The sequence below is a fragment of the Chanodichthys erythropterus genome, chromosome 1 (genome assembly GCF_024489055.1).
Source record: "Chanodichthys erythropterus isolate Z2021 chromosome 1, ASM2448905v1, whole genome shotgun sequence".
Lineage (NCBI taxonomy): Eukaryota > Metazoa > Chordata > Actinopteri > Cypriniformes > Xenocyprididae > Chanodichthys > Chanodichthys erythropterus.
Genome location: NC_090221.1, coordinates 37,620,733 through 37,636,754, shown reverse-complemented (window position 1 = coordinate 37,636,754; position 16,022 = coordinate 37,620,733). Strand labels below are relative to the sequence as shown.

At 36.5% G+C, this 16,022-nt stretch overlaps 2 protein-coding genes across 4 annotated transcripts; both read left to right on the top strand.

The window, feature by feature from the left end:
* Positions 1-278: 278 nt before the first annotated feature.
* Positions 279-7,610, top strand: LOC137028119 (uncharacterized). 3 transcript variants are annotated; one of them, XM_067396914.1, is made up of 5 exons: positions 288-367; positions 1,130-1,193; positions 3,031-4,025; positions 5,043-5,209; positions 5,352-7,610. In XM_067396914.1, the coding sequence occupies exons 3-5, from the start codon at positions 3,045-3,047 to the stop codon at positions 6,244-6,246; spliced, it is 2,043 nt and encodes a 680-aa protein (XP_067253015.1). In that variant the 5' UTR covers positions 288-367; positions 1,130-1,193; positions 3,031-3,044; the 3' UTR covers positions 6,247-7,610. The 3 variants fall into 3 exon arrangements, with proteins under 3 accessions (XP_067253084.1, XP_067253015.1, XP_067253151.1); XM_067397050.1 differs by lacking the exon at positions 288-367 and adding an exon at positions 1,410-1,518 and having other exon boundaries at positions 1,139-1,193; XM_067396983.1 differs by lacking the exon at positions 1,130-1,193 and having other exon boundaries at positions 279-367.
* A 2,570-nt stretch (positions 7,611-10,180) lies between these two features.
* On the top strand, positions 10,181-13,589 carry LOC137027868 (uncharacterized). Its single transcript, XM_067396499.1, has 4 exons — positions 10,181-10,295; positions 11,507-12,222; positions 12,362-12,528; positions 12,688-13,589. Exons 2-4 carry the CDS (start codon positions 11,521-11,523, stop codon positions 13,583-13,585), a joined length of 1,767 nt encoding a protein of 588 aa, XP_067252600.1. The 5' UTR covers positions 10,181-10,295; positions 11,507-11,520; the 3' UTR covers positions 13,586-13,589.
* Positions 13,590-16,022: the final 2,433 nt, after the last annotated feature.

Genomic DNA, 16,022 nt, shown 5'->3' with positions numbered 1-16,022 from the left:
GCCACAGAACTCACAGACAAGCTGATGTTTGCACATGTTTTAATGTGGATGTTGTTAGTGTCACGTACGAGTGGCTGTAACATGTAACATGTAACCATAAATGAAAGTAAGAAAATATGAATGGATGAATTATATTAAATCAGAAACTAATTAGGGCTCAAAGAACACAGGCAAAACAGCACAGAACAGTTTCACTTTCTGTATTAGATCTAGCCCAACATAGTTTTCCTGACCTTTCCCCGCCCAGAACGGACATCCTCCTACTCTCCAAAATATTCAGAGGACATTGCAACACAAACTTGTACTCTGTACTTGTAAGTTAAGGAGTGGCTGCTGTGATTCATAGAGTTACTGAAACCACAGACATGTAAGTACATTTTTCATAGATTTATACATTATTAATAACATTCAATCTATAACAGTTTTGAAAATGAAAGTAAAGCAAAGTTAGTGATTGTTTGTTTGATCTCAGTGAAAGTACTCAAGTCTTCCCTAAAAGGCTTAAATCTGTTCTGCTGTTTGTTTGTTTCAAGAATTTCAAGAATCTTAAGAACTTCAGCTGTATTTTCCTAAATTTCACACATCACAGTATATATATTTTGTATATCTTCCCTTAGCTGCTTTGAATTATTTTTGTAGTGTTTGAATACTTGTTTATTCCCCTGCACTGTAATAAATAAGTAGAATCAACTTGGTTGTACAATTAATTTCAGCTTAAATCACTAGTGTAGCCAGAAAAGAGACTGCATCAGAAAAACTGGGCGTGCCTCATTTATTGTCAGATTAATGTGCAAAAACATCCGACTCTGCGTATCACTAACGTCACAGAATAGACTGGGCAACATGTTATACAAAACATGTTATAAAACACCAATCTGCCTCTTTTCATTTCTATTTAAACATATAAGAGCCACACAAATTTCAGGCAACGCTTACATTGATAATCTTCACTGCATGTACAGTACTGGTCAAAAGTTTGTAAACATTAAGTTTTTTTTTAATGTTTTTGAAAGTAGTCTCTTCTGTTCACCAAGGCTGTATTCGTTTGATAAAAAATACAGTAAATACAGTGATACTGTGAAATATTATTGCAATTTAAAGTGGTTTAAAGTGTAATTTATTCCTCCAGGCTTCAGTGTCACATGATCCTTCAGAAATCATCATACTCACCTGTTCACTCTTATTTTCGTCAGGTGAAAACTTTTTGTAAACTTTTTTTTTTTTTCAGGCAAGCCTTTAGGCCTATGTGATATATATAGCCTATATCTTGAAATGTGTTTTGATGCATGTTTCTATCTTTTATTTCCCATATTCTTGTTTATTTGTAAGTTTTTGTAAAGCACTTAAAGATGCAACTTTTAAAGGGACTATAAAATAAAGTTTATTATTATTATAAACTCATGTTTCAGGGCTTCTCTTGGGAGACTAGCATAAATTGACCCATAGCAAAGCGCCATCTGCTGTTTTGGAAAAGAAAGTTGCTCAGCTGCATTTGAGAGAAAATCAAGCTGTAAAAAGGCAAGAGTCTGCTCTTTGTATGCACTAGATTTGATATTTGATGATTTAGTCAGGCTTATCATATGATGTAGGCTCATTTATTTATATTTGTAAAACACAACACACATATTTGTTACTCCTCTACATTTTTAAACTGACCTTTGTATTTGCACATTTGTGAGTCGAGTTTTTCTTTGCAAAGCAGATTGTGTTTGTTTGCAAAATGCTGGATTTGTTTGCTTAATTATGAAACAATATTAACTCCATACATTACTAGTGGGTTACCATGATCTTCACTTTAGAATTAAATTTTACATTATGCATTATTTAGATTAACCCTTATAAGGTCTTTGGGCGTTTAAAATTTAAAAACATGTTCTCTTTGTCCAAATGACATGAAACTTTGTACATTTGTTAACTCTTTCTAGATCTACAAATAAATAAAATAAAATTAAAATAAAATACTAATAAAAAAAATTGGAGTGATATCTTGTTTTTATGTTAGTGTAGAAAACAAAACAAATAGTCACACTCAGAGTCTTTGGAGTCTCCACAGACACCAGGCATTAACTACTTTTTGTCAAAGTTTAGCATTTTTTTGTAATGAAAAAAAAAAAGTTGATTCTGAGGATGAATTTTGTCCATTTTCTAAGCGGGTCTCGCCATAATGTAACAATATTGAAAAACAGATTTTTTTCATTACAAAAAATGCTAAAATTTGACAAAAAGTAATTTTTATTGTTATAATTGTGATTTGATCATATTTCGATATGAATCCAACTGAAAATCCTTGTGGAAAGATGTCTTTCAGTCAGTCAAATAGCAAATAGTTGAGCTCTGCTGCCATCTACTGGATAAAGTGATCATTTTTTACTGCAGAAAACTGCGTTTTCCAAAAGATGGGCAAAAATCTCACACTAAACCATGTCAAAGTATCCATGTGATCCCCATGAATGAAAGTTAGAAATGTGGGTCTTTTATAAAGTAGATTTTACATAAAAAGATGTTTTTGTATAAAAACCTATTTATTTTTTTATTATTATTTATTTTTTTATTTATATAAATTTAAAAAAATATGATAAATCCTCCAAAAACTGCACAAATGTGGAGTAAAAACTTTAATAAACAGACTAAAATTACATTTGTTTAAAAAAAACTAAACAATTATTTTGTTACAAAATTACATTTTTTTTGCCTGTGTTCTGTGGAGAGTGTACTTCCCAAATGAAGACCGCACAAGGGTTAATTATGTAAAGTAGGAGGTATGGAAAACATTGTAGTTATTGATTAGCTAATTGTGAACGACCACCTTCAACTGAGCACTATTACTTACTAATTCATTAATCAGAGTTTCTTGTTAGATAATAGTAGTTACTAGAGTGTTAATAATGTGTTACTCATTTGTTCCTGTGTAGTTATTCATTAATGACGGAACAGTGTTCTAAAGTGTTGACATCAGGCGTGCATTACTGTGATCTTTAGATGATATATTGTGCCATTTAAAGAAATATCTGTCATTTTCTCTTCTCACAGTTCCTGCTCTAATCATGGAGGCAGCAGATCTCTTATGTGATTCGCTCTTCCGCTGGCTGGAAAACCGGAAGGAATGTGCAGATAAGCTGTTGGAACTGGCACAAAAGCTGGAAAAAGTTCATCTGGGCAGCAACATTGCTCAGGGTATTGGAGCTGCCGCATCTGTGGCCGCAATAATATCTGGAGCATCAGCTGCTGGTGTCCTCACAGAAGGTCTGGCCCTCCCTCTATTGGTTGTCACAGCAGAAGGAGGCACTGCGGGCGCTACAGTCAGCATTGCTTCCCCATTGGTAGAGGCAGGTATCTCCAGGAAGACCATTAAAAGAGTTAATAAATTCATTGAAGAAGATGAGAAGGTTGGGAAGAGCATTCAGAAGCAACTGCAAGATCTGAAGGACCAATGTGGAGGAGCAAAGCTCGGGGCTCATGCTGATGACCAGTGTGGAGGAGCAAAGCTCGGGGCTCATGCTGATGACCAGTGTGGAGGAGCAAAGCTCGGGGCTCATGCTGATGACCAGTGTGGAGGAGCAAAGCTCGGGGCTCATGCTGATGACCAGTGTGGAGGAGCAAAGCTCGGGGCTCATGCTGATGACCAGTGTGGAGGAGCAAAGCTCGGGGCTCATGCTGATGACCAGTGTGGAGGAGCAAAGCTCGGGGCTCATGCTGATGACCAGTGTGGAGGAGCAAAGCTCGGGGCTCATGCTGATGACCAGTGTGGAGGAGCAAAGCTCGGGGCTCATGCTGATGACCAGTGTGGAGGAGCAAAGCTCGGGGATCATGCTGATAAGTTGGAGTGTGAGGTGGTCACTCAACTGATGTGTGCTCTGGCCAGAAGGGATAATACTCACGTACCCCTGGACTTTCTGAGAGGTTTTGACAGGGCCACGTTCTTTCATCACATGACACCAGGTGGACTGGCTCCAGCCAAGGCCTCGCGCTTTATTGGTCAATCTCTGAACCTCGATCGTGTCCCTGTGATCAAGAGTAGCCTGAAGGTATCTGCTGAAGAACATTGGCCACATTGGCATTAAAGCTGCTGTTAAAGCAGGATCAAGGGCAAGAATTTAATTTTAAGAAATTGCAACCTTGAAATTGTCATGAAGCGACTCTTTAAGATAACAGAAATATTCACTGCATTGCTCTTATATGTTAAAGGGTTAGTTCACCCAACAATGAAATTTCTGTCATTAATTACTCTCCCTCATGTCGTTCCACACCTGTAAGACCTTCATTCATCTTCTGAACACAAATTAAGATATTTTTGATGAAATCCGAGGTTTTTTTTATCCCCATAGAAAGCAACTTAATTAACGTCATTCAAGGTCCAGAAAGGTATTAAAGACATCGTTAAAATAGTCGACGCAGTTCAACCTTAACATTATGAAGAGACGAGAATACTTTTACTGCTCAAAAACAAAACAAAAATAAACACTTAATTCAACAAATTCTTCAGTGAACACAATTCAGGGCTTCTGTGTTTACGTTCAAATGTTACCAAAAATATCTTAATTTGTGTTCTGAAGATGAATGAAGGTCTTACGGATTTTGAACAGCACGAGGGAGAGTAATTAATGACAGAAATCCATTTTTGGGTGAACTAACCCTTTAAACAGTGTTTTGGTCCCACTTTATATTAAGTGGCCTTAACTACTATGTACTTACATCAAAAACTAAGTACAATGTACTTATTGGGTTCATATTGAATTGCAAAACACTTTTTCAGCTATTGAGGGGGATACGGGTAAGGTTAGGGAAAGCTTTGCTGGTATGGGTAGGTTTAAGGGTAGGGGTAAGGGTTAAGGGATGGGTCAACAGTGTAATTATAAATGTAATTACAGAAATTAATTACAGATGTAATTACATGCAGGTGTTTTTAAAATATAACTACAATGTAAAAACATGTATGTACACAATAAGTGCATTGTATCAAATTTAAATATAAGTACATAGTAGTTAAGGCCACTTAATATAAAGTGGGTCCAGTGATTTTGATATTGTGACTTTCTTTCTAGGTTCTGGATGCGATCGGTTTAGACAGGTCTCTGAGCAACTTGATTGTGACGTGTGAAGAAATGGTCAAGAGAAAACGGGTCACGGAGGCCAGCAAGTTCCTACGGGATTCAGCCAGAGATATACTGGAAGGCCAACAAGAGCTAAAGGAACAGCTGGATGCAATGCAGTATGATATTTTATTTTATTTTTTACCAATTTTTAATTGGCCAAAGCCAATATATCTTGTATTTGTCTGAGATTGTACAGTACTGCAATATTGAAAACACAAACAATAATGAAGTCTGACAGAACAACTTTTCTCATTACAGTGAAATCATCCAAAAATTGTTCCGACTGAAGAACCTCATCAAGGACTTGGGGGGATATTCTCTCAGCCTGACTGAACATGCACAGAACGTAATTACTCATATTATAAAAACATATACAGACCCCAGGGTTCTCTCCTGGCTTCAGGGAATACCTCATCAGATTGAATTTGTGAATCTACTAAGATTTGTTATGGAGAATTTTGGTCCTATTATAGAGGATTTGACAAGGTCTGGCGGAGTTCACAAAGACATTGTGATTGTGGCTCATGGCTCAATTGTCGACCAATTTATGCCAGCAGTTGGCCTGGTTCCCTTACCTAACATCACAGACACCATTCTTTACTCTCCGTGGAACTGCAGCATTGATGCCTACGCTGCATTTGGTATTGCTCGGGGGTTAATTGACATGACAAACAGACAGTTTTACAATATGAGAAATAGGGTTTACTGTGACCCGTACCCTTTGCCACAACACTGGAATAGCATGCGAGAATCTCTCCACAACATCCCAGGGATCCTTCTATCCCCTTTGACCCCTGAAGATAATGCATGGATCTGTTTTAACCATCTTTTGAACAGTGGAGTCTTGTTCAGAGAAAGACGTGTTATTATTCCATATCTTGTCCCACAAGATCAGGTAAAGGCATTTGGAGAGATCCCCCTGTTCATATTAATATTTGCGACATCAATCATACTCATGATCTTTGGTAAAACAGCTACTGTGCACCTGGCTGCTTGTTTGGGCCATGCAGGAAGTCCAGAAGAGTGGAGAACACAGTATGCCTACACTTTAAGTGATCCAGTCTGTATGACTATGAGCATGAATGATATTAGGCCCATTACCTCTAGGTTACTCGATGCCTTAAGATCAATGTTTGACAGAAACCACAGCTAAATCACCTGATCAGCATCTGGGTCATTCCTGATATATTACAGGGCTGGAGAGTGACCCAGAGTGCAGCAGTTTAATGCGCAAGACCAGCCCATTTATTCATGTTGCAAGAACTATATAAAAGAAGTGAGAGTTTAGGTCTTTCTATCCCATCATATTTACTACTGACATGTTTCTATCGCAACATAAAGATAAATAACAAATTTCATATGGAGTAATGTGCGGTCAATGCCAATTCCAACTGTAACATTATGAAAAAAAATGTTGGTTTGCATTTAAACAAATATGAAGTATTTCAATTCACTGAGGCATCAATTCAATTCACATTTATTTGTAAAGCACTTTTAACAATACGCTTCATTTCAAAGATTGAAATGAAAAAACAGCGAAAAAACAGCGAATCACAACTATTTCAAAAACAGCGAATCACAACTATTACAGACTCACTGCTGTGCTGCAGTATAGTGCTGTATATACAGGAGATCAATTACAGTGTGAAATACATTACTCATAATAGCAAAAAAAACCTTACGAAATGCTGCTTTAATAATAACTACAGATGGATCTGCTGCATGTCATATATCAAAAACTGCTGCGTTATATAGTATATTAGTTGTGCTTATAGATGTGCAGTCGAATTAAAGTGTTTGATGAAGTCATAAAAGCTTGATTTTTGTTTCACTTGCTCTCTGTGTAAAACCGCATTTCACCTGTATTCAACATAATTCATAAACTATTAATAATCTGCATTATATAAATCTATTAATCATTTTGGTCATCATATTTTTAAATCCATTACTTTGTGTCTTTTACTCTTCCATGGTAACACTTATAAATTGATAAAGTTATTATAAATAATTTGCAAACTATTAGTTAGTCCATTGTTTAGTATTGTTAACACATTAACATGCTACAGAATATACAAATATTAAGTTGTTCAGTCATTGTTACTGTTAACAAATTATTATTTTTTAATTAGCTCATATTTAAACACTTAATGTTTGTTAATAACTTGATAAATACATCTGATGTAATTTAAATCATGTATTAAAGGAGTTGTTAGTGTTCATCAAAACATTAAGAAGTTTAATTCACAGTAAATAAATGCTTATGTATGAAGTGAATTTATGCAAATTTAAGGCTTCATTAGTGTCTATAGGAACACGTACTATTCATGAAATTAATGTAGTATGGTAGGATTAAAACACATAATTCTTTAATTACATTTTAGATCAATTTGAATCTTATTCTGTTTTTCTTCTGCACTTTTGATTATTTTATGATTCTTTTTTTGTAAATCATTTTGATGTAAAGCACTATGAATTATCATTGTGTATGAAATGTGCTATATAAATAAACTTTTCTTTCCTTGACTTTTGTGTGGCTTAATTTAAAGTCAGAAATATTTAGTTCTAAACAAATATTTACTAAGGATCCATTACTTTAAATGTTGACCATCATTTCCCAGGTGAAAAAAATTTTGTACTTAATATACTAAAAATTCTTCTTTAATACTACTTAAGATCATCTTAAGAACATCTAAGTGTTCTCAACTGTGCTATTTTGAGACAGCATGAAATATGAACTAAAATGTGCTTTTATTATACTATCTCTGTATTTAAAAAATATATTTAGATACTACTTAAAGTCCATTTGAACCCATATAGTGTACTACAAGTGGTAGCTAAATATATTTTTTAAAGCACATTTATGCTCAAATTTCATGGTGTCTCAAAATAGCACAGTTGAGTACACTTAGATGATCTTAAGATTATCTTAAAGGTGCCATCGAAGGTTTTTTACAAGATGTAATATAAGTCTAAGGTGTCCCCTAAATGTGTCTGTGAAGTTTCAGCTCACAATACCCCATAGATTTTTTTTTATAAATTTTTTTAACTGCCTATTTGGGGAATAATTAGAAATGCGCTGATTCAGGCTGCGGCCCCTTTAAATCGCGCGCTCCCCCGCCCCCTCCCGAGCTCTCAACTCTATCACTGCATAAACACAGTTCACACAGCTAATATAACCCTCAAAATGGATCTTTACAAAGTGTTCGTCATGCAGCATGTCTAATTGCATAAGTATTTATTTGGATGTTTACATTTGGTTCTGAATGAGTTTGATAGTGCTCCGTGGCTAAAGCTAACATTACACACTGTTGAAGAGATTTATAAAGAATGAAGTTGTGTTTATGAATTATACAGACTGCAAGTGTTTAAAAATGAAAATAACAACAGTCTTGTCTCCGTGAATACAGTAAGAAACAATGGCAATTTTAACCACATTTAACAGTGTATTAGCAACATGCTAACGAAACATTTAGAAAGACAATTCACAAATATCACTAAAAATATCATGATATCATGGATCATGTCTGTTATTATTGCTCCATCTGCCATTTTTCGCTGTTGTTCTTGCTTGCTTACCTAGTCTGATGATTCAGCTGTGCACAGATCCAGACGTTCTGCCCTTGTCTAATGCCTTTCATAATGATAATGTTGGGAACATGGCCTGGCATATGCAAATATTGGGGGCGTACATATTAATGATCCCGACTGTTACGTAACAGTCGGTGTTATGTTGAGATTCGCCTGTTCTTTGGAGGTCTTTTAAACAAATGAGATTTAAATAAGAAGGAGGAAACAATGGAGTTTGAGACTCACTGTATGTCATTTCCATGTACTGAACTCTTGTTATTCAACTATGCCAAGATAAATTCAATTTTTCATTCGAAGGCACCTTTAAATAGGGTGGCCATTTGTCCGGTTTTAGGTTAGACAGTTTAAAAATACCTACCGGCACAGCCTTGAGCTGGATGCATTAGTCCTATTAAGATCTTCACTGTTTTGTACTTTATCCAATGGTATATAATTAAAAAATAAATAGTTAATAAATTAAAACATAGGCTAAGTTTAAGCTAATATTACGTGACGTACATTTGTCAAAACTGAGTGCTTTGTTCCAGAATAACTCCAGAGTCACAGCAGAATGTTTGTGTCTCTGATCAGCACAGTGGTGTTTCGTTCCTAAATGATTCAGTTATTTTTATCAATGATTCAATGATCTATTCACAAAGATAGTCACTTGCTCAAAATCGGTTGAATTACTTAATGAATTAATTAATGTCTCACTTATTGAGACAGTGATTTGTTCCCATCTACTGGTGTTTTTCCATATTTAAAGTAGGCCTATAATTTCATTTTTTCCATATAAGAGCGAAAACATGAACTGTCTGGAGATTCCATCAATGGCGGGAAAGCATCCTGTCTTAAATGATAGGAAATTCCGTCAATGATTCGGTCGATTTGGTTAATGGGTATATTAATGTTTTGATTTTAGGCCTATATTCAATTTTTTATTTTTGTCATATACTGTACATTAATTTATATAGATTTATATTCATTTATATTAGTCAACTTTATTTATTTATATAGCGTTAATCATTTATAATCTTTTTCATATTAAACTTCTTATTCCTTATTAATTTGCAATCATTGCATCTGCTGGATCAACAAACATTACTGGATTCTGGAAAATAATTTCATACACCAAAAACAGCATTATGAGTGATTATTGTTGACCACTTCATCTGCAGAAGACCAGCCACAGAACTCACAGACAAGCTGATGTTTGCACATGTTTTATTGTGGATGTTGTTAGTGTCACGTATGAGTGGCTGTAATGAGCGCACAATGATTTAACAACCTAACATGCAGGAGATCGCTGGAGGAGTCGCAGGAATATAGCCATATAACCACAAATAAAAGTAAGAAAGTATGAACGGGTGAATTATATTACAGCAGAAACTATATAGGGCACTAAGAACACAGGCAAAACAGCACAGAACAGTTTCACTTTCTGTATTAGATCTAGCCCAACATAGTTTTCCTGACCTTTCCCCGCCCAGAACGGACATCCTCCTACTCTCAACAATAATCAGAGGACAAAAACAACACAAACTTGAACTTGTACTTGAGTGGATGCTGTGATTCATAGAGTCAAATCAAGAGTTCTGCTGGCATTTGAAGACATAGCTGTACTGAAACAGACATGTAAGCATAGATTTATTCATTATTAATAACATTCAATCTATAACAGCTTTAAAAATGAAAGTAAAGCAAAGTTTGTGATTGTTTGTTTGATCTCAGTGAAAGTACTCAAGTCTTCCCTAAAAGGCTTAAATCTGTTCTGCTGTTTGTTTGTTTCAAGAATTTCAAGAATCTTAAGAACTTCAGCTGTATTTTCCTAAATTTCACACATCACAGTATATATATTTTGTATATCTTCCCTTAGCTGCTTTGAATTATTTTTGTAGTGTTTGAATACTTGTTTATTCTCCTGCACTGTAATAAATAAGTAGAATCAACTTGGTTGTACAATTAATTTCAGCTTAAATCACTAGTGTAGCCAGAAAAGAGACTGCATCAGAAAAAACTTTTATTGTCAGATTAATGTGCAAAAACATCCGACTCTGCGTATCACTAACGTCACAGAATAGACTGGGATGTGTAAAACTATAATCAGCAACATGTTATACAAAACATGTTATAAAACACCAATCTGCCTCTTTTCATTTCCATTTAAACATATTAATAAGAGCCACACAAATTTACACATGTGCAGCATCTACTGGATAAAATGATAATTTTTTACTTTTAAAACTGCATTTTCCAAAAGATGGGCAAAAATCTCACACTAAAGCATGTCAAATTATCCATGTTATCCCCATGAATGAAAGTTAGAAATGTGGGTCTTTTATAAAGTGAATTTTACATAAAAAGCTGTTTTTGTAAAAAAAACCTACTCAAACATTTTTTTTTTTTATATAAATTTAAAAGATATGATAAATCCTCCAAAAACTGCTTAAATGTGGAGTAAAAACATAATAAAACATAATAAACAGAGTAAAATTAAATTTGTTTAAAAAAATAAAAAAAAATTTTGTTACAAAATTATTATTTTTTTGCCTGGGGTCAGTGGAAACCCCGAAGACCCTGAGTGTGCTTCCCAAACAAAGACCGCACAAGGGTTAATTATGTAAAGTAGGAGGTATGAGAAAAATTTTAGTTATTGATTAGCTAATAGTGAACTACCAGATATGTTACTAGAAGGTTAATAATGTGTTACTCATTTGTTCCTGTGCAGTTATTCATTAATGACAGAACAGTGTTCTAAAGTGTTGACATCAGGCGTGCATTACTGTGATCTTTAGATGATATATTGTGCCATTTAAAGAAATATCTGTCATTTTCTCTTCTCACAGTTCCTGCTCTAATCATGGAGGCAGCAGATCTCTTATGTGATTCGCTCTTCTGCTGGCTGGAAAACCGGAAGGAATGTGCAGAAAAGCTGTTGGAACTGGCACAAAAGCTGGAAAAAGTTCATCAGGGCAGCAAAATTGCTCAGGGTTTTGGAGCTGCCGCATCTGTGCTCTCAATATCTGGAGCAGTAGTTGCCGCTGTCCTCACAGAAGGTCTGGCCAGCCCTGTATTGGTTGCCGCAGCAACAGGAAGCACTGTAGTGGCCACTAAGGTCAGCGCTATTCCCACATTGGTAGAGACAGGTATCTCCTGGAGGACCTTTAAAAAAGTTAATAAATTAATTAAAGAAGATGAGGAGGTTGGGAAGTGCATTCAGAAGCAACTGCAAGATCTGAAGGACATGTGTGGAGGAGCACAGCTCGGGGATCATGATGATGAGTTGGAGTGTGAGGTGACCTCTCAACTGATGTGTGCTCTGGCCAGAAGGAATAAAACTCACGTATCCCTGGACTTTCTCAGAGGGTTCAACAGGGCCACGTTCTTTCGTCACCTAACATCAGGTGGACTGGATCCAGCCGAGGCCTCGCACTTTATTGGCCAAGCTCTGAACCTCATTAGTTCCCCTGAGATCACGAGCAGCCTGAAGGTATCTGCCAAAGAAATGCTGAAGAACATTGGACAAATTGGCATTAAAGCTGCTGTTAAAGCAGGATCAAAGGTATCAGCTTTCTTTTCTCAAGCATTCCATTTTGCAAAGTTGAAATTCTCTTGAAGTGACTCTTCAAGAGAACAATATTATATATTTGCTGCATTGCTCTTAAATGTTAGTGATTTTGTGATTGTGACTTTCTTTCTAGGTACGGGGTGCGACTGGTTTAGGCCTGTCTCTGAATGACCTGATTGTGAAATGTAAAGAAATAGTCAAGAGAAAACGGGTCACAGAGGCCAGCAAGTTCTTACGGGATTCAGCCAGAGAAATACAGAAAAGCCAAAAAAAGCTAAAGGAACAGCTGGATGCAATGCGGTATGATATTTTATTTTCTACAAATTTTTCTGTCTTAGTCAAAGACAGTACATCTTGTATTTGTCTGAGATTGTACAGTACTGCAATATTGAAAACATAAGCAATAATGAAGGTCTGAAGGTAACTGACTGATGCACAATACAACTTTTCTCATTACAGCGAAATCATCCAAAAATTGTTCCGAATGAAGAACCTCATCAAGAACTTGGGGGAATATTCTCTCAGCCTGACTGAAGATGGACAGAACATAATGGCATATATCATGGGAACATGTACAGACAACACAGTTGTCTCCTGGCTTCAGGGAGTAACTCATCAGATTGAATTTGTAAATCTTCTACGATTTGTTTTGGAGAATTTTGGTTCCATTCCTGAGGATTTGACAAGGCCTGATGGAAAACACATAGACATTGTTTTTGTGGCTCATGGCTCAATTGTCGACCAATTTATGCCAGCAGGTGGCCTGGTGCCCACACCTAACATCAGAGACACCATTCTTTACTCTCCGTGGAACTGCTTAATTGATTCCCGTGCTGCATTTGGAATTGCTCAGGGGAACATTCAAGTGACAGACAGAGAGTTTTACAATACAAGCAATGAGCTTTACTATGAGCCGAACCCTTTGCCAGATCACTGGAATTGCATGCGAAGATCTCTCCACGACATCCCAGGGATCCTTCTATCCCCTGTAACCCCTGAAGAAAGAGCATGGGCCTTTTTTCACCAGTTTTGGATGGATAGAAGCATGGAAATAGAAGACCGTATTATTATTCCATATCTTGTCCCACAAAATATGTTAAACGCATTTAGACAGATCCCCCTGTACATGTTCATATTTGTAACATCATTTGTACTCATGCTCTCTGGTAGAACAGCTACTGTGCACCTGGCTGCTTGTTTGGGCCGTGCAGGAAGTCCACCAATGCCAGCAGAGTGGAGAACACAGTATGCCTTCACAAGTGATAGAACTGTTATGACTATGTACATGGATGATAGGTACATGAACTCTATGTTATTCACAGCCTTAAGATCACTGTTTGACAGTCAGGTACCGTAGATAAATCATCTGAACAGCATCTGGGTCATTCCTGATATGTAGTACCATGAGCGACTCAGAGCAGGGCAGTTTAATGTGCAAGACCAGCCCATTTATTCATTTAAAGAAGTGACAGTTTAGGTCTTTCTATCAAATCATATTTACTACTGACATGTTTCAACCACAACATGAAGATAAATAACAAATTATGTAACATTGTGAAAAAAAAGGTTTGCATTTAAAGAAGCATGAAAAAAAAAACCTTTATATCCAATTCAATCCACATTTATTTGTATAGCACTTTTCACAACACATATCATTTCAAAGCAGCTTTACAGAGAATGCATGTGTCTACATTACATCTGTTGTCAGAGGTGACTGCGTCAAAGTTATGTATTTCAGAAATATACATATACAGGTGCATCTCTATAGATTAGAATATCATGAAATTTTTTTTTTTTCTGTAATTCAAAGTAAATCTTAAATATATTCTAGATTTATTAGACATGAAGTAAAATATTTCCACACTTTTTTGTTTTCATTTTGATGATTACAGCTTGCTGCTCATCAAAATCAAAAAATCTGTATCTCAAATTATTAAAATATTTTATTTCAAGTTCTATTAAATGACCATTCTCAGGGTATAAATACTGGGTTTAGGTCAGTAATCCCAACAGCAGTCATGAGGAAGTCTGCTGATTCGACAGTTGTCCAGAAGACGATCATCAAGACCCTCTAAAATAAGGGTAAGCCACAGAGGGTCACTGCTGAAAGAGCTGTTCGCAGAGTGCTGTGCCAAAGCATATTCATGGAAAGTTGACTGGACGAAATAAAGTGTGGTAGGAAAAGCTGTACAAGTGAAAGGAATGACGGCAGGCTTGAGAAGATTGTCAGGCAAAGCCGATTTAAGAACTTAGGAGAGCTTCAAAAGGAGTGGACTGAAGCCAGAGTCAGAGCATCAAGAGCTACCACACACAGACATCTTCAGGAAATGGGCTACAACTTGGACTGTTGCTCAGTGGTCCAAAGTCCTCTTTACAGATGAAAGTAAATTTTGCATTTCATTTGGAAATCAAGGTCACACAGTCTGGAGAAAGAGTGGAGAGGCACAGAAACCATGTTGCTTGAAGTCCAAAGTGAAGTTTCCATGGTCAGTGATGGTTTGGGCTGCATGTCATCTGCTGGTGTTGGTCCACTGTGTTTTCTGAAGTCCACAGTCAATGCAGCCATCTACCAGGACATTTTAGAGCACTTCATGCCTCCTTCTGCTGACAAGCTTTATGGAGATGCTGATTTCATTTTCCAGCAGGATTTGGCATCTGCCAAAGGTACCAAAAGCTGGTTCAATGACCATGGTGTTAATGTGCTTGATTGGCCAGCAAACTCGCCTGACCTGAACGTAAGGTGACAAAAGGGGGTACGTGAACAAAATGCTGAGAAGTTCATTTATTTATACTTTAAAATAATATTAAAACTGAGCATGTATTTCTAACTGTTGAACTACCATAAATCCAGTACATTTAATCAAATTACCTCATCATTTGCAGTCAAAAATGACTGTATCCACACATATGATAGATTGCATGCAGCATGCTGCCTGATGAGCAATGTAACCAATCACAGATATATATGGTGATTTCTGAGATGCGATGGAGACGCAACGCAATCAGGTGTTAATGTTAGAATCCTCTCACCACTCAAAACGCTGGAGATTTTATGCAGTGCTGAAATTTGCGCATTCATGAATCCTATTATTATAACACACTAAGTGTAAACATTATGCAAGATTCATTGTTCATATATTCATTGTGTTATAACAGAGCTTTGTGAGATCGTGATGAGACAGTTCAGCTTTTTAGTCATTATAAAGGGAGCGCTCTGTGCGCATTCTGCCATGCCAAACCATGCATGCTGCTTACTTTTCTGTTAAAACTAACTGCTTTGTGAATGTTGATGCTTTAATAACAAATATTTTATCAGAAGAGTTTATGCTGGGATGTTGTGGTGACACATAACTTAATATTTCATGGATGTATGGACAAAAATCTATATGAGCTCTATATGTGTTATGATACAGACGGCACGGAGACAGAAGTAAAAGCAGGTATAGTGGTTTATTAGAGAATCAGCAATAAGCAGGTGAGTAAATGGAAGATGGAGGGTTTCAATGAGAAGGTAGAGGTTTGATACTGTCCTTGTAATTGCAGATGGAGTTGGTAGTCGAGGAGATGGAGTATGGTGGACGAGGAACACTCACACACACGGAAGGAGGAACACAGGAGGAGGACTGGAGACAACGGGGCGATAGGGATCGCTGGTAGCAAGTAAGTAGCAGGTAAGTTGCTGGTAGAGTCCTTGAGGTTCGCATACATGAGTCTGTACAACAAACGAGACCGGACAACTGGTGTGTGTGTGAGTGTGGGTTAAATAGTGCTGGTGATTGAGTGACTGATGATGT

Coding starts and splice junctions, on each gene's coding strand:
- LOC137028119 (XM_067396983.1), top strand. CDS start 3,045: ATGGAGGCAGCAGATCTCTTATGTGATTCGCTCTTCCGCTGGCTGGAA. Junction 4,026..5,042: donor TGATCAAGAGTAGCCTGAAG/GTATCTGCTGAA, acceptor CTTTCTTTCTAG/GTTCTGGATGCGATCGGTTT. Junction 5,210..5,351: donor GAACAGCTGGATGCAATGCA/GTATGATATTTT, acceptor TTCTCATTACAG/TGAAATCATCCAAAAATTGT.
- LOC137027868 (XM_067396499.1), top strand. CDS start 11,521: ATGGAGGCAGCAGATCTCTTATGTGATTCGCTCTTCTGCTGGCTGGAA. Junction 12,223..12,361: donor CTGTTAAAGCAGGATCAAAG/GTATCAGCTTTC, acceptor CTTTCTTTCTAG/GTACGGGGTGCGACTGGTTT. Junction 12,529..12,687: donor GAACAGCTGGATGCAATGCG/GTATGATATTTT, acceptor TTCTCATTACAG/CGAAATCATCCAAAAATTGT.